Source organism: Manis javanica, chromosome 15 (assembly GCF_040802235.1).
Source record: "Manis javanica isolate MJ-LG chromosome 15, MJ_LKY, whole genome shotgun sequence".
Lineage (NCBI taxonomy): Eukaryota > Metazoa > Chordata > Mammalia > Pholidota > Manidae > Manis > Manis javanica.
Genome location: NC_133170.1, coordinates 1616790 through 1635777, shown reverse-complemented (window position 1 = coordinate 1635777; position 18988 = coordinate 1616790). Strand labels below are relative to the sequence as shown.

At 40.0% G+C, this 18988-nt stretch overlaps 1 protein-coding gene across 2 annotated transcripts in view; it reads right to left on the bottom strand.

The window, feature by feature from the left end:
• Window positions 1–12939: 12939 nt before the first annotated feature.
• Window positions 12940–18988, bottom strand: part of NELL2 (neural EGFL like 2) — a 253190-nt gene continuing 247141 nt past the window's right edge. For both annotated transcript variants that reach the window (XM_037009597.2, XM_037009594.2), the window contains one exon: window positions 12940–13646. In XM_037009597.2, coding sequence (XP_036865492.2) covers window positions 13596–13646 — 51 coding nt within the window. In that variant the 3' untranslated portion in view covers window positions 12940–13595. The remainder of the gene's footprint in view (window positions 13647–18988) is intronic.

Below are 18988 nucleotides of genomic sequence, written 5' to 3'. Positions count from 1 at the left end.
AAAGCAGGCAACACAGTGCACGCTCACATTGCATTAGAAACTGTGTTAGGTGCTTATGAATAATCGTCGCATCCTGACAGACCCCTACAAGGTCAGCAGTATAGTTAAGTCCACGCTGTAGGTGAGTGTGCACACGCTCACAGGCCCATAGCAGATTCCTGCCTGCCTCCTGGGTTCCAACGTGGCAATTCCACCGTATTTCCAAGTAAAGAAAGAGAACCTGGAGGCGGGCGATGGCTGGTGTCCCTGTGCCCAGTCAACCCTCAGAGCAGTTTCCGGAGCCCTGAGGTCTTGATGAGTGGCCTGCGCAGCACCGTCTTTGGGGACCTTTGGAGAGGCAGGCCCAGAGGTGCGACTTTTGGAGAGTGCAAACAGGCCCCAGCTCTCCTTGTCTGGGGCTCTGGGACGAGCAAAGAGAGTCCACCGGGTGGAAGCACGGCTCTGCGTGGACTCAGAGTTTTGCAAAAGTCGTCTTCACACCGGATTTCCTAAAATGCTTTTGGGAGTTTGATCATGAATTTCCTCCATGTTTACATATAAGAAAAGAAAAACAGATCCGTTGGGGCAGCACATTCCTGCGTACCCCGCCTGCTGTGCCTATCCCGCTGCAGGTTCCCCGAGGTGCCCGGAGAGCAGAGGGCGACAGGCTGCAGCCCGTGGGCCGAAAATGGCCTGTCATGGGCTTCTGTCAATGACACGTCACTGCAACAGTCACATGACTCATGTATCTTATTCGCTCCCACAGCGCGGTTGGCCAGCTGCCGACCAGGGAATGGGGGGCCTACAGCACGTGTGCCCTCTGGCTCGTCCGTGGGGGCTTCGGCCCAGATCCACTTTCAGTCAACTTTCTGAACCCGTACAAGCTGGAAATTCTTTTTCTCCCGTAGTCTAAGGCCTGCGACGCCAGCTCTGGGCAGAATCTGCTCCAAGATGCAGACACAGGAAAGCAGGGCCACCTCCTCCGCGGACATGTCTGCAGCCGAGCCCAGGGCAGCTCCCTTCTGAGGGAGCCCAGAAGGTAGCGAGCCCCCCCTCACCTCACCGCTCACCCCGCAGCAGCTGCCAGGAACCCCGGCCCCGCACAACGCACGCAGTCAGGAAGGGGCCCCCAGCTCCCAGCTCCTCCCGAGGAGCACAGGACCAGACCACGCCCCAGTGCCCCAACTTTTAAGACTCCCACCTGAGTTATTAATTGGCCTGATTTTACTGTTGTGTCTCAAGGAACAGAGAGGCCGGGGGACGGGGGGGGGGGCCTGGGGAGTGGCTGGCTGGTGAGGCAGCCGGAAGGTACGCATTCGTGCATGAAGCTCACTGTCTTATATGGGCATGGTTCTGGGCACCACGCAACAATTACAGCAGTGACATCAAAGATCCCCGGTCACAGACACCACAGCAAATACAATAGTAACGAAAAGTTTGAAGTACTGTGAAAATCACCAAAATGTGACACACAAACACAAAGTGAGCAAATGATGTTGGAAACATGGCACTGATACAGTTGCTTGACCCGGGGCTGCCACACACCTTCAGTCTGTGAAGAGCATGGTATCTGCCCAGGGCTAGGGAGCCAGCTATGCTTGCATGTCGACTCCGAGTCTGCGCTGGTGATGAAACGCGTTGCTCTAAAAGAGCTGGTGCCGGCCACGACACAGTGTGTTTCCAATACATTATCGTCTACTTTAAATGACTATGGCTTTGATGATATTTGAAAGTAAATCTAATTGCATCCGGTTCTAATGATGCTTGTGTGATCGTGGGAGGGAAGTCTGGAGTAGCTACGAACTTGTTCGGAAGTTTTCCTGAAGTCATCATTTGATACGAAATCCTCCACTGCAATTCAGTATCTGAAATAAAATAAGTCAATTGTTTAAAAAAGAAAGAAAAGACTCTTACCTGAGGTATGGGCCCCCAAGCACCTATTCTGCCAGCTGATGGGGCTTGTGCGCACGCACTCCAGACAAAATTCAGCATCCATTCATAAGAATTCTCAACAAATGACATAGAAGGAACGAATCTTAACACAACAGAAGTCATGTATGACAAGCCCACAGCTAACATCACACTCAGTGATGAAAACCTGAAAACTTTTCCTCTAGATCAGCAAAAAGCACAATCATTCTGACTAAAAATGGGTGGAGGAACTGAAGAGACATCCCTCCGGAGACATGCAAATGGCCGACAGGTACATGTAAAGGTGTTCAGCTTCCCTCATCAACAGGGAAATGCAAATCAAAGCCACAGAGGGTCATCACCTCACACCAGTCAGAGTGGCTACTATCAGAAAGACAAGATAGCACAGTGGGAGACAGGATGTGGAGGAAAGAGGGCCTTGGGCACTGCTGGTAGGAATGTAAATTGGTGTGGGGACTGTGGAAAGCAGTATGGAGGTTCCTCAGTAATTAAAAACACAGCTACCCTATGATCCAGCAATCCCACTTCTGGGTATTTATCTCCCAAGGAAATGAGAAGAGGATCTCCAGCAGATATCCGCACTCCCACAACTGTTACAACATTGTTCACAATCGCCCACTATATGTCTGCCGATGGATGAATGGATAGAGAAGACTGATCACATATACATACACACACACACACACACACACACACACACACACACACACACACACACACACACACACACACACACACACACACACACACACACACACACACACACATGGAAGTATTATCCAGCCATGAGAAAGGAGGAAATCACAACATCTGTGACAACATGGATGGAACTTGAGGATGTTAGGTTAAGTGAGATAAGCCAGCCAAACATAAAGACCACAGGGTGTCCCTTATATGTGGAACCTAAAATAAAAAACTCATAAACACAGAGAGTAGAAAAGTGCTTGCCGGGAGCTGGGGCGGGTCCGGGGGTGGAATAGGGAGAGGTTGGTAGAAGGATATAAACTTTCAGCTATAAGATGAATAAGGTTTGAGTGTCTAATGTAAAATAGGGTGACTATAGGTGATAAGACTGTATTCTATAATTGAAATTTGCTACCACAGTAGCACTTGAATATTCTTGCCATATAAACATATAGTATATTACATAATAACTTATTAAAATATAATGACCATATATAGTGATATATAATGATGAATGTGATCAGATGGCAGAAAGCCTTTCACAATGTATATGTATATCAAGTCACACAATGTACACTTTAAATATATTACAATTTATTTGTCAATTATGCCTCAAAAAAACCCAGAAAAAAATCTAGGTCATCAACAATATTAATAGAGATTCTATTCTAGCCACTGCACTGTGTGGAGATTAGAAGATGAGTAGGACATGAATTTGGATTTCAGGTGTATTCAGAAGGGTTAACACATTAACGTCAGGGAGTAAGTAATCGGGGCGGGGGGAGCAGTAACTTACCGAAGTTGAAGCAAGAAGAAGGATTTAACATCTGAGCTCAAGGTTTGCAGACAAATGTGGCTTGTTTAGAAGAAGTGGAAGCTATTCTGTTATCCAAGGAAGACTTTTTAAAAAGTAAGCCAGCAAGAGGCCACTTCTCACTGCTTCACTGCTGCATTTCCACTATTCCTGCCCCGCATGGGGGGACGAGCAGCCTCCGGGGACTCTAAGGTCTGGAGGAGACCTGCGGGCGCAGGCTTCTCCCCGGCAAGATCGCGACAAAGCAATGGCAGGCAGGCCTTGAGAGGGACAGGGCAGAGAATAGCTTCGAAAAAGAAAATTAAAAAAAAAATTAGGTAACACACAAACAAAACAGTTCATGTGCAATGACAGTTAACGTAGAAGCAGTTTTCCATTAAGAAAACAAAAAACATATAAACCAAAACTCTGGGATGGTTAATGTATGCACTACGGGATAAAAACCAGCATTCAGAAAACAGGGGTCCCGTGTGTCAGTGCAGTAACGCTGCCTTGATGACTAACTTCATGGAGTGTTTTACTTGTGTCCTGTTCTAGGCCATGAGAATTTAACCAAAGTGTTGAATTCTGTTTACACTAGCTTTGCTTTGCCGTTGAAACGATGCAAATTGCTAAAACAAAATCAAGCTGTTTTATTCATAGCAGGCAAAGTTATCTTCCTTTGGAATATAGTTTAAAGACGATGAAATGATGCATGAAGACCTGCACTGAGAAATGTATTTGCTGTAGATGAAAAGCCCAAATTACCAGAAAAATTCAATTTGAAGTAGAAAATGCATGCTCCTGGATTCTTTATGGCCACCAGATAGAATGCGATTTTACACGGCACTGAATATGCTCTTAGAAAGATGATTTTGTAAACGCATTGGGAGAATACAGTATGAACATAAATATTCTCTTATTTAGCATTTTAAAGTTTTTATGAATTTCAAATGTATCTGAAGAGATCACTTGGTAACTTGGGAGAAAAAAATTCATCTCTTCTCTGTAAGATAGAGAAGCCCAGGACAGGCGTCCTAATTTATATTCTCAGTGTCTAAACCAAGTGTGTCTAAGGCTGAAGAGATCTTCTGGAACCTGGTGTCTGTCTCCGGACATGATACAGACACAGGCCCACGAACGACCGGAGGACACCTAGGAGAGAAGAGCTGAGCTCCTCATGAGGACAGACTGAAGGAATCAGGGACTTTGATTCTGGGGAAGCGGGGTTGAAGACGAGTCTGTCAGTGCGACCCAAGGAGAAACATGACCCAAATCAAGTGGAAATTTAAGGAAAGTAGGTTTCAGTTGACATCCGGAAGAACTTAAGGATCCCAAAGACGGAGTGAATTCTTCCTGGACATAGCGGATCTCTCATTCGTGGAATGTGCACAAGGCGTTATTTGGAGGTAGGATAATCTAAACTTGGATTGGGGGAGAGGGTGAAATAGATGAAGGGGATAAAGAGGCACAAATTCCAATTATAAAATAAATTAGTCGCGGGGATGAAAGTACAGCATAGGGAATATAGTCAATAATATCGATATCGTACTGTCTGTACGTTGACAGATCATAACTACACTTATCGGGGTGAGCATTTAGCATAATGTATATAATTGTCAAATCACTATAAAATAAAATACTGTGTATCAACTATACTTCCATAAAAACTAAAAAAAAGGAATAGAAGAGGTGATACAAGTAGCCATCAATGATACATATTAAAATTCTTCATAATCAAAATGAACATAAACTATTGCAAATATCTTTATATTGAGGAAAACATTGGCAAAAATATGTCAAAGATTTCTAACAATCACACCTGACTATCTCATTCTGTCTTACAAGAAAAACATCCAAGCAGAATGAAGAACATATGTGAACAAAGAACTGAAGTGGAAAGTGAAAATGCCTAGGTTTAGCCTAACAGTTTTTACGTAAGTTCAAATCTAAACAATAACATACCCTTTACCATTATAAAAGAAACACAGTAGAGGACTAAAGTTAAATTGATAATACTCAATGGTGTTATTTTTAAAAGAATTTCATACATTGCCAGTGGCACTGTCCGCTGGTTCAGCCTTTAGACCAGCAATAAAACAAGCTAAGCCATGATTCAAACTGTTCCTAACCAGCTTCATCCAATCTACTATCGATAAAAGAGTCTAAGGATAAACTTACATGGTGTGAATTACAGCATCTATAATAGTAAAAAAGTTAAAAGGAAATTAACTATATTTCCAACAGATCAATGAAATATTTAGCAGTCATTAAAATTCTATGAACATTTAATAATATAAACATTGTTTATAATAAAATGCTATGCAAAAGGTGGAAATAAAGGATACTGTGACTGTAACAATGTAACATATGTCAGCATAGGAACAAAGAGCAAGGGAAATAAAGGTAGTAAAGGTGGCGAGATCACGCTGTTTTCTTTTACTATTTGTCTTGCAGGAATAGTATTGCATTTATTTAAATAACTAATTAGGAATGGAACCCGTTTAGGCATTACCGAGTATAATTGTTTAAAGCCTTGCTTCCACAAATCTTGTGTCTTCCACACATACATCTGAAAAACTACCTTAGTTTTGGGAATAGAAATACAAGTAAAAACACATTTAATCGTTTGTAAATTCATTTCCATGAATGAGAGCAATAGACAACATTATTTTGAAATACTTGAAATATACCAAATTGATAAGTAAATATTGCCAACACAACCACGCCTCCTGTGCACCGGCATCCTCTTCCGCCTCCCAGAGACAGCCACTACCCTAATGTGAAGTTCACCATTTCCGTGCATTTTAGAACACCTATATTTGCATAAATATATCCCTATACAACATGTACTTTTGCACATTAAACATTTTTACATAGATACTGTTATGCATCTTGATTTTTTTTCTAAACGTTGTTTCTGAGATTCATCCATGCCTCTGCATGCGGTTCTCAGCCGCTTTCAGGCCCTGGGGTGCTCCAAAGTACAAACACCACCTTTCGCTTATTAATGAGCCTATTGACATTTGAGTGGCTTTTGGAATTTTATTACAAATAATGCTATTATGAATGATCTTTTACATGTCCTCTTACCCACACAAGTATGTGAGAATTTCTAGATCGGTGCTGTCCGGCGGAACTTCCCTTAACAGCAGAAGTATCTGCGGGCTGTCCGATACGTCGACCACCGGCCACTCATCGCAGAGTGGCTGTTACACCCTTGCAGTGTGCTTATGGCGGAGACACCAGATCTCAATTTAATCAATCACTTTACATTTGAATGGCCCCAGTGACTAGTGGCTCCTGCACGGACCGTGTACCTCTAGCTCATACACTTAGGACTGAGTCACCGGCTGCACATCCTCCACTTCAGTTACTGTAAAAGCACACTCCAAAGTGGTTTGGGGGTACGTCTAACGTGGGGTTCCCACTGCTGGTGTGCAGGGGTTCCCATAGTTTCACATCCTCACCAATGACTGGTGTAACCCCACTTTTCAATTTTGTCATTATGAAGTTTAATATAAACTTAACTGATTTCTAGGGACCCTGAGCAAATTGGCACGTATGACATCGATCTGTCATCTTTGATCCTACAGCAATGACTCTTAATTTCTATAGTTTTATAGCATCTTGATATATGGTAAAACAAGTCTCCTTTGCCCCTATATATAGCTCTTCAAAATATTCTTGACCACTTGTTTTTCTCTAATAGTTTAGGGACACCATAAAATAACTTAAAATTTTTTTAAAAATTAGAACTACTGGGGAGAACTGACAGTTTTATGATAGTCTTCCTGCCCATTTTCCATTTGACTGGATGTTCTTCAATGTCGAATCCCTTTGGTTCTCATGTCTCACCCTCCCCTCACCACCCTGGTCGGAACCACTGTGGCCTGGGCTGAAGTTCTGCAGCCCCGCCTCCACTCCCACCCGGCCTGCCCTCCACAGGGGCAGAGTCATCTCGTTAACTGCCACCCAGGTTATGTCGCAGCTGGGCTCCACACCGTCTCATGACTCCAATCTCACTAAGAATCAAAGTGCCAGTCTCCAGCCATGACCAAGGAGGACCTTTGTGATTTGGCCACCAGCCTGTCCTCTGACCACACCTGGCCGCAGCTCACTTACTCTGCACACCCCACCCAGCGGCGCACCAAGCTCCCGCCTCTGACCTCGCTCACACAGGTCCCTCTGCTAGGACTTCACTCCCTGCAGGTCTGCTGAGGGCTCACCCCCCACTTCATGCAAGTATCTGCCCTAATGGTCCCACGAAGAAGAGTCCCTGCCCACCCTCTCCAAACCACCACTGGTCCACATCACCACCCCAACCTGGCTTTTCTTCACAACGCGCACCCACACCTGACAGGATCTATTTATTGTTAATTGTCTTTTCCCTCCGATTAGGAAGTGAACTCCATGAGGTCACACATGAATGTGAATTCAGCTTCTCTGCTGAATTTTATCAAACATTAAGTGAAGACCTAATACCCATCCTCCTTAAAGTTTTCCAAAAAGTAGAAGAGGAGAGAATACTTTCAAACTCATTCTATGAGGCCAGCATCAGTCTAATACCAAAACCAGGCAAAGACACCACAAAAAAGAAAATTACAGACCAATATCCCTGATGAACATAGATGCAAAAAAACTCAATGAAATATTAGCAAACTGAATTCAAATATACATCAAAAAGATCATCCATCATAATCAAGTAAGATTTATTCCAGGGATGCAAGGAAGGTACAATATTCAAAAATTCATCAACATCATCCACCACATCAACAAAAAGGACAAAAACTACATGATCATCTCCATAGATGCTGAAATAGCATTTAACAAAATTCAGCATCCATTCATGATAAAAACTCTCAACAAAATGGGTATAGAGGGCAAGTACCTCAACATAATAAAGGCCATATATGATAAACCCACAGCCAACATTATACTGAACAGCGAGAAGCTGAAAGCTTTTCCTCTGAGATCGGGAACAAGACAAGGATGCCCACTCTCCCCACTTCTATTCAACATAGTGCTGGAGGTCCTAGCCATGGCAATCAGACAACACAAAGAAATAAAAGGCATCCAGATTGGTAAGGAAGAAGTTAAACTGTCTCTGTTTGCAGATGACATGATATTGTACATAAAAAACCCTAAAGAATCCACTCCAAAACTACTAGAACTAATATTGGAATTCAGCAAAGTTGCAGAATACAAAATTAATACACAGAAATCTATTGAATTCCTATACACTAATGATGAACTAGGAGAAAGAGAAATCAGGAAAACAATTCCATTCACAATTGCATCAAAAATAATAAAATACCTAGGAATAAACCTAATGAAGGAAGTGAAAGACCTATACCCTGAAAACTACAAGACACTCATGAGAGAAATTAAAGAAGATCCAATAAATGGAAATACATCCTGTGCTGATGGATAGGAAGAATTAATATTGTCAAAATGGCCATCCTGCCTAAAGCAATCTCTAGATTCAATGCAATTCCTATCAAAATACCAACAGCATTCTTCAACAAACTAGAGCAAATAGTTCTAAAATTCATATGGAACCACAAAAGGCCCCAAATAGCTAAAGCAGTCCTGAAAAGGAAGAATAAAGCTGGGGAATTATGTTCCCGACTTCAAGCTCTACTACAAAGCCACAGTAATCAAGACAATTTGGTTCTAGCAGAAGAACAGACCCATAGACCAATGGAACAGACTAGAGAAACCAGATATAAACCCAAGCATCTATGGTCAATTAATATACAATAAAGGAGCCATGGACATACAATGGGGAAACGACAACCTCTTCAACGACTGGTATTGGCAAAACTGAACAGCTACATTCAAGAGAATGAAACTGGATTATTGTCTAACCCCATACACAAAAGTGAACTCAAAATGGATCAAAGATCTGAATGTAAGTCATGAAACCATAAAACTCTTAGAAGAAAACATAGGAAAAAAAATCTCTTGAATATAAACATAGCAACTTTTTTCTGAATGCATCTCCTCAAGCAAGGAAAACAAAAGCAAAAATGAACACATGGGACTACATCAAGCTAAAAAGCTTCTGTACATCAAAGGACACCATCAGCAGAAAAAAAAGTCATCCTACAGTATGGGAGAGTATATTTGGAAATGACATATCTGACAAGGGGTTAACATCCAAAATATATAAAGAACTCACATGCCTCAACACTCAAAAAGCAAATAACCTGATTAAAAAATGGGTGAAGAATATGAACAGACAGTTCTCCAAAGGAGAAATTCTGATGGCCAACCGGCACATGAAAAGATGGTCCACATCACTAATCATCAGGGAAATGCAAATAAAACCACAGTGAGGTATCACCTCACACCAGTTAGGATCGCCAACATCCAAAAGACAAGCAACAACAAATGCTGGTGAGGATGTGGAGAAAGGGGACCCTCCTGCACTGCTGGTGGGAGTGTAAATTAGTTCAACCATTGTGGAAAGCAGTATGGAGGTTCCTCAAAAAACTAAACATAGAAATAATATTTGACCCAGGAATTCCACTCCTAGGAATTTACTCAAAGAAAACAAGATCCCAGATTCAAAAAGACAGATGCACCCCTCTGTTTATCGCAGCACTATTTACAATAGCCAAGAAATGGAAGCAACCTAAGTGTCCATCAGTAGATGAATGGATAAAGAAGATGTGGTACATATACACAATGGAATATTATTCAGCCATAAGAAAGAAACAAATCCTACCATTTGCAACAACACAGATGGAGCTAGAGGGTATTATGCTCAGTGAAATAAGCCGGGCAGAGAAAGACAAACTCCAGATGGTTTCCCTTATTTGTGGAGTGTAACAATGAAGCAAAACTGAAGGAGCCAAACAGCAGTAGAATCACAGACTCCAAGAAGGGACCAGCGGTTACCCAGGAGGAGGGTGGGGGAGGGAGAAGGGGATTGAGGTACATTATGATTGGCACACATAGGGTCATGGGGAAGACAGTGTAGCTCAGAGAAGAAAAGTAGTGACTCTGGCATCTTCCTACAGTGACGGACAGTGACTGCAATGGGGTGTGGGGGGCAAGCGATAATATTGGTGAATGTAGTAACCACATTGTTTTTCATGTGAAACCTTCATAAGAGTGTATATCAATGACACCTTAATAAAACAAAACAAAACAAAACTGTTCTCATCAATGCGTAAGCACTAAGTCAGCAGAACTGGGCGCCTGCAGCGGCTGTGGGGTCTGCTGACCCTCAGAGGAGCTCCAGACTAGTCACCATGGGGCTCCAACAGATGAGGTGAAGCCTAGTTAACTGGAGCTGCATTCCCATTCAGTACACGTGACCTAGCTTTGTTCAGCTGAATGACCTGCTATTCCAATACTCAGAGTATTGGTGGCTGGTTGAGAGCTTTGATAAAGTGTTCATTTTTTAAAAGGCAATTACAGTGTCTCGACTTCGTGCAGGTAACCGAGTCAGCAGGACGAGGGAAGGAGTTCCACAGTGTCGCACGTGATTGAACAAACTCGTGGTTCTTTCTACAAGGCGAAGGGAAAAAACAGTATGGCAGCCAGTCTTTGAAAAGGCAGGCAAATGATAAGGGTCACTATACATTGATCACCAAAGAGTCACATTTAAATGGTCTTGTACTTTTTGCTTTCAGAAAAGGGAAAATATAATAAAGACCATTTGCACCAAGAGCTGCTCTTAGAAAAGCCAAACGCCTCTGAATGAGATGCATGATTCTTAGTTCTCACTTAACATAATGTGGGCATAATTCAACCATGGAATTTTGCCATTTATCTCCAGAGTAAGAAATAGGGCACTAACCACCTCTTTTTTTCAAGGAACAAAGTTCTTAGGAAGCAAAGTTCTTAAGAAACAAAGTTCTTAAGAAGTAAATCTACTGTGGGTCTATTATTTATGGGATAAACCTTAAAGGGACAAAAATTCAATCTGAACACATTTATTGCTTTCATGGTCCTTGGAAAAACATAATCTTATTTTTTCCCTTTTTCTTCTCTGAAGAAGAAATAGTTTTCCTTCCTTTAGCAGCCCACTGAAGCCAGGGGCCTGCAAACCTATGGGCTGAGAGCCCCATGAAGACTTAAACAGATGGGGCCCCGCCGTTCTGGCCTGGATGCTGCTTCCGGAAGTCTTAAGAGGTCTGAATGCTGTACAGATACATGGCTTATGTGGGTGGCAAAGACATACACACAGTATTTCTTACACTCCTCATCAAAGCAAATTTAAAAGTATTTTTTTCCAGGAAGATTTACTATGAAATCCCAAACCTAAAAAAACAGAAAAAAATCAATGAGAAAAACTTCAAATTAATATCCTCTCGGAGACTAAATTGCTATTTACCACAATAATAGCTGATAAAAATAAAACTGACACTCAGCTGGTTTCAAATTAAATATAAAAAGATTGCAGAAAAAATAATTACTTACGATAAAGCCAGGAAATTAGATACTTGAATTCACACATTCAGTAACTATTACACATGCCAAAGACATTTATAGACACATATTAAGACATTTATAAATTCCCCTTCAGTTCAGCTCACATTAGATTTTTTCCATAGCAATGGTGAAGGAAGGGATGGTGAAAAGCCATTTTACCATTTCTGTAGCTTGTGGTGGTCATATCCTGTCCATTCCTGTCTTTGTTCCTGCCTAAAATTTAATTTGATTACATTTATGTTTCCTTTTCACCCTAATGCAAAACGTATGAACAGAGCAATATTGGATGACCTACCGTTATTGGGCTTTATGAGCCTGCTTCCTCTTTGCCTCCGGACATACCAGTGCATCAAAACTTTATAACATCATAATCCCTCCTAACACTGAGATTCTTTATGTTTTTATGTCGGATAGGAAGGCCCAATTCTTGAAGACATTCCCAGCTATCACACCTTCTCCTTGTGTGTATCAATCAGTCTTAGTCCCAGCAGGGAACAGGTGGTTTGCATAAGCCGGCTAATTAAGGAGTTTAACAAAGGGATCATTTATAAAGATGTGACAGGAAACTGGGACACCAACAGGAAACAGAGCAGACGCCTGCCAAGGACAAAACCCCTGGAGCTCACTATCCCTAAGCCAGGAGCAGCGGCAGAAGGGCTCGGAGCCGGGGCAGGGTGGCTGCCCAGAGGGCCACTGGCTGGGACGCGTGGCCTTTGGCGCGGTGATGAAGCCAATCACGGGAGCGACCTGGCAGACAGGCACCCGGACGTCACCTGTCTCTGCTACCCCGCGAAGGGCCCTGACTGGTCACACCCAACCAGAACCCGGAGCCAGGAGAACCACTCATGCTGCCCATGGGGGATCATCCCAGGATACAGGCACGGTAGGAAAGGAATTGAGAACACCCAGAGGGGCAGAATAGGGTGTCCATCATACCCCCCACCCACTTAGGCATATAATTTAGTGAAAATCACCTTTAATTTGGTGATACCATGGTGGGAGTTTTTCATCAGCAGAACTAGAAAGCAATTTGTACACATCTGTACAGATTTGAAGCATCTGTAGGAAAAAGGAACGCATTAAACACAAGATGCTCAGACGTGTTATAAGGTAAGAGAAATATTTATTTAATTTTGCACAAGAACGAGCTTATACTGAACAAATCCAACCAAATAATATCAAGTGCAGTAAAACAAGGAAATAGGGATGACCTTTCCTGTTAGAAAATATTAAGTAACCATGCCTGTGCATTATTTTTATCATTACAATAACTTGTTTCAGATTTCTTTTCAGAGTGTATATTGTACATAACATGTTATAGCTTCTTTGCTTTGCTTCTGAAAATATAATTCATTCACTGCCTTACATTTCATTTTTTGCAGTGAGGAACCTAGCTGATTTGTGAGGATTCTGGTCTAGAGGAAGGTTCTCTGCACCAGTGATGCTAGGGACTTTCAAAGCTCAGGCTTTATAACCAGTGGTTGTGGTGTCATGGTACGTGTTCCACACCTGTTCTTCTACACGGTGATGTCACACATAGTAGGCGCAGAATTCTGGTCTCATTTGTCCCAAGAATTTTCCTTCTGTGATCTTCTCAAGCTTCACGGATTTCATAACTAAAAGTTCACTCAGCTATTAACAAAGCTGCCCTTAGCTGCCCACAAGTCATCCACTTCGTTTAAAGGTTTCTTTTTTTCTTTTTGGTCTTTTTAATGAAAGAGCATTCTTTAAACAGAAATCTCCCAGGAGACAGTTAACTTCACAGTTCCTGAAGGCACTGTGGGTCCACCGAGCAGCAGATGTGGCCGTTCTAGAGAAACAAGAGGAAAGGGAAGCATGTTTAACCTTTGAAGGCTTTGGTAAAAACTCAGTGTTTATTGATTGGCACACACAGACCTAACTGCACAGTTAGCTTGTTTTATATGCACCCTGACGTGTACAAGTCTGATGGCTCGGACACTTTTCATGTCTCCACTACTACAGAGCCAATGATGCCCAGTTATTTGTGGCAAATCATAGAAGAGCTTCATTTCTTATCATAGGCTAGTTTGGGTCCCGTGAGTGCATTTTAGAAGGGACCCAGGGCATCGTCGTAGATCACATTTCTTCTTTTACTTATTGAGTCACAAAATATGTAATGAGTATATTAAGCCCTAGATGAATAAAGTGGACACGATCACTACCCTCACAGGGCAGAGCTCACTATGCTTTGGGGAGAAAGCAGTAAGTGCCAAACAGGCATACAAGCAAAACCTATGGCAAGTGCTAGAAGAGCAGCATCCTGGCTGGTGTTGGGGTTAGTAAGACTGGTTACTTAGACTGGGTGGCCAGGGTAGACTTCCCTGCAGAAGTGATCTTTAAGCCAAGACCTCCAGACAGCAGGGTGAAAGGTGGGCCCAGAGCCCAGGGAACAGAATGAGTAAAGGCTTTAGTGAGAAGAGTTCTGTTTAACTGAAAATCTGAAAAAAGGTCTGGGTGAGAATTTTAAGTTAATTTTAAGTGAAGAAAATAATATAGAGATACAGTAGGAAAAATAGGCAGGGAAAGGCCAGATAGGCATTAGTTTTAATAACAAAACACCAAAATAATATGGTGTATTACAAAAAAAGAAAAAAATTTCATGTCTTTTTCTTTTGATTCTTCACACTCAATTCATGAATAGTAATGTTAATACTGTTAACCTTTGCCCATCAACTCATGAATAGTAATGTTAATACTGTTAACTACAATCATAGATGATAATAAATAGCCTTCTACTTCTTGAGTGCATGCTCTGTGTCAGACTCTGTCGGGCACTTGCAATACATTATTTAATTTCAACTTCACTTAACCAGTGCAAAGCCAGGCCTTCTTAAGTGCAAGGTAATTGGCCAATAATTTGCAACCTGCTAGTACGAAACAGTCTTCAGAAGACTCTTAACAGAACATAATGTCCATACCATACATCATCCATGATACCCCAAAACCATAAAAACTGTTAGACATGTGAAGGAAATAGGAAAAGATGACTCTTCAGAGAAAAAGTTGTGCATAAAAATGACTCAGAGATAATCCAGAAGATGTAATTAACAGATGAAGACTGGAAAATACCTACTATTAACTATGTTTAAAGATGCAAAAAATGATGGTTGCAATGAATGAAGAAAAGTCTTAGCTGAGATATGAAACTATAGATAGAAATAAATGGAAATTCTGGAATTGAAGTATAATATTTGAAATGAAATATTCATTGGATGGGTTTAATAGCAGATTAGAGATGGCAGAAGAAATAGCAACTTGGAAGACAGAATAGAAGTCATCCAATCCTTAAAGAGAGAAAGAAAAATAAAAACATAGGATCATAACATACATGTAACTGGAGTCTCAGAAGAACAGGAGGGAGACAATGTGGGAGATAAAATATCTGAAGAAACTATGGCCAAATTCTTTTCAAATCTGGTGAAAAAATATCAATTTATATATTCAAAAAGCCCAGCAAAACCCAAAAAGAATAAAGACCAGAAAACCATTCCTAAGTGCATCACAGTCAAACTTCTAAAAACCAAAGATAGAGAATTATGAAAAAGACATATTGCATACAGGGGAACAAAAATACAGATGACAGCTGAATCCTCCTTAGAAACAGTGGAGACTAGAAAATAAGAGTATCACCTTTAAAGTGTTGTGAACAAATCTGTCAATCCTAAACTCTACAATTAGTAAAAGTAACCTTAAAAAATAAAGGCATTTTCAGATAAATGTAAGTTGAGGGAATTTGTGACCAGTAGATCTGCAATACGGAAAATGCTAAAGGAAGTTATTTGAGCTGAAGGGAAATGACACAGATGGAGGCTCAAATATGTAAGAATAAATGAGAAGCACCAAAAATGGTAAATATGTGGATAAATATAAATTTGGCAATTTTTCTTCCCTTAATTTCCTTAAAAGATATTTGATTGATTAAGGCAAAAATAATATGGGATTTTAGAATTTATAATGTACATAGTTATAAAACATATGATACTATAGCTCAACGGCTAGGGCATAAAATTGTATTATTCTAAAGTATTTACATTTTATTTGAAGTAGTGTCATTTAAAAAATGCTACAATAAATTAGTCATATACAGTGTAACCCTAGACCAACAACTAAAATAATATAGAGTTATAATTAAAGATCCAAAAGAATAATTAAAACTGAATAATATAAAAATGTTAGTAAACAAAAAGAAGGGAGGAATGGATGAATAAGAGTATGAAAAGTAGATAGGACAAATAGAAAACAAATGACAAAATGGTAGCCCTAAATCCACCATGTCAAAAATTACATTAAATGTAAACAGACTAAACACTTCAATTAAAAGACAGAGATCATCAATGGGATAATTGTGCATTATATATAAAAGCACACTTTAAATATAAAACAACAGATATGTTGAAAGTGGATGGATTAAAATGATATACTCTGTAGCTAAATGAATACCAGACAAAACTGACTTCAAGTCTAAGAACCATTCTAGTGATAAGGAGGGAGATTACATAATAAAATAGTTTACCAGAAAATATAAAAGAGTATCTACTGTGTGATTCCATTTATATGAAATTTAAAAATAGGCAATGATGAAATCTAATTGAGGTTTCCTATGGGAAGTAGATATTGCCTGGAAGGGAACAAGAAAGTACTCACTAGACTGTTGGAAATGCTCTAAATTTTGATTTATCAAACTCATCAAACTATACACATAACTATGCATTTCACTGTAGTATTACCTTGATAAAAATTAAAGGTTATCCAGTGAAACTTAGTCTGACTACTAGAATAGTAATAATAAGTAATTATAAAAACTAATTTTTGCATAGTAACACAATAAGTTTCATAACATCCTGTGATTTCTAAGTTATATTTATTGTCATAGAAGTCATTCTCACTCTCCCATGATAAACTCTAAGATTCAAGATTAGAAAACAGTTGACTTTTAATTTGCAGTAATATATTTATATATAATATACTTTAATGCTATTTACATTTAATATATTATTTATCATTTACTATATCACAATGTTAATCTGTTTATATATACAGTATATGTTCATATAATACATATGTAATTTATATAATATATATTTTTAAATCCCATTACTATCAATAATTTAATATGTCATCATAGAATTCATTTTCATATTCCTTTATTTTCCACCTTCTTGCAAGCAAAGCACATTTGTCAGCATTCATCCTACTCTTAATTTTTCTTGTAGGTATTGTTGGTATTTCAATGGCTGAATAATATAATTATATATGACATACAATTATAATACAATATATTATATCACAGAGAGTTACAATAATGTAACCATTTTTCTACTGTCGGGCATTCTGTTTTTTTCCTTGATTCTTCATGACAAATAATGTTGAGGTGAATACTATCATGCATTAGATTGTTCCATATTTTAGATTATTTCTTTAGGGTGAATTCTCAGCTCTGGGATTAATAGGACAAAGTACTTGGGTGGGAACGGGGAACAGGCAACAAGGGGTGTGTTTGGCTGCTGACATGCATCATTCAGGGTCACTAACAATTCATAAGAATTACAGTTCCAGTACATCTCTGACATTGGAAATTATTGTGAAATATTATTTTTACTGTAGTATGTGAAAATGATGATTCATTGTTAATTTACATTTGCTTCAATTATTTAAAGGCTGAATGATTTCATCTATTTTAATAGCTGTACTTTTTTAAGTGAATTGTTTATCCTTTGCTGATTTATTTTTAGGGAAGTAACTTTCTTATTAATTTTTATGTTTTTAATCTAATAAAGAAGTCAAATCTGCTGAAAATATTTTTCCAGTCTCTAGTTGTGGCTTTTTATTTTGCTAGTTTTGTTTATCTGTAGAAGTTCTAAATTTTCTGTGAGGTATATTTTATCACTTTTCAGTTAGAAAAGGTATCTCCCTTCTAGAATTTTGATAAATATTTGATTACATTTTTTGTTTGATTTATTTTTAATATCTAACACTTTTTCCATGTGAAATTTGTTTTGATATGTGATAGTATATAAGATTACTTTCCTCAAATTGCTGTCTAGTCTCTCCTTTCTACCCCTAATGATTTGAAATTTTAAAATCAAAGTGTTTATTATATTATTGCCCATTTATGGGGTATTTGTTTCTATAGATAGATCTAGCTTTCTCTTCTAAGATGAGTAGAGAAGCCTACTTTCAAAACTTAAAAGTCTGCCATTTCTGTTAGATGAAGGTAGCATTTAGGAATTAGGACTTCATCCTTATAAAACCATTTTATTTTCCATAGATCAATTATTTCAGAACTACATCTAGAAGAAACAGCCCTCTAATTCCTCCTCCCTTCTTGTTTCTTAAACTGATGCACCTCCTTACGTTTGAAGCCGACAGCACGCTTGCCTGGAGGCGCTCTGACCCCTGCCAAGGGTGCGTCTTCTCCATTAGACTTGGGAGAGGCAACCGTAGTAACTCATTTGTGACTCAAGAATTTAACTTCTGAGGGGAGGAAACTATTTTGTAACCTCAGCAAATTAAATTCGAACACATCCTTAAAAAGAGAAGGCAAATCTTACCCCATTCACTGAGCTACCTTCTTCAGAAAGTGATTGGTTCGCAGGTTGTGCAGCCTCGTGGCACGGTGCACCTTTCCCGCAGGGCACCCAGCAGTCTGCCTCTTACCTGTTTTATGACTTGATTAATGTTTACTTACTCCACCAACAACAGCCAACATTTATTGAGCGCTTATTCTGAATTGTATATGAAATATGTAGGAAGCTTTTTGTGTGAATTTCTCACAATTCTTATAGCAACTCTCTCAAGACAGTACTGAATTATTCCCAGGTTGATGCTGTTGTTATTCGCACTTCTCAGGTGAGCGGACTGAGCCACAGACAGGTGGAGGAGCCCCCCTTGGGGGCACAGAGCTAGTGTGACTGACCGGGCTTTGAATCAAGGCAGGCTGACTCCAGATGCCAGGCTCTTCCGCCTAGACCAGCGCCCTCTGGTGGAGCATTCTGCGCTGGTAGAAATGTCCTCCGCGCTCACCTGAGAGCCGTTTGCCAAATGTGGCTCCTGAACAGTTAAATGTGGCAAATGTGATGAGGAACCAAATATAATTTAATGAATTGAAACGACCACATGTGGCTACTGACA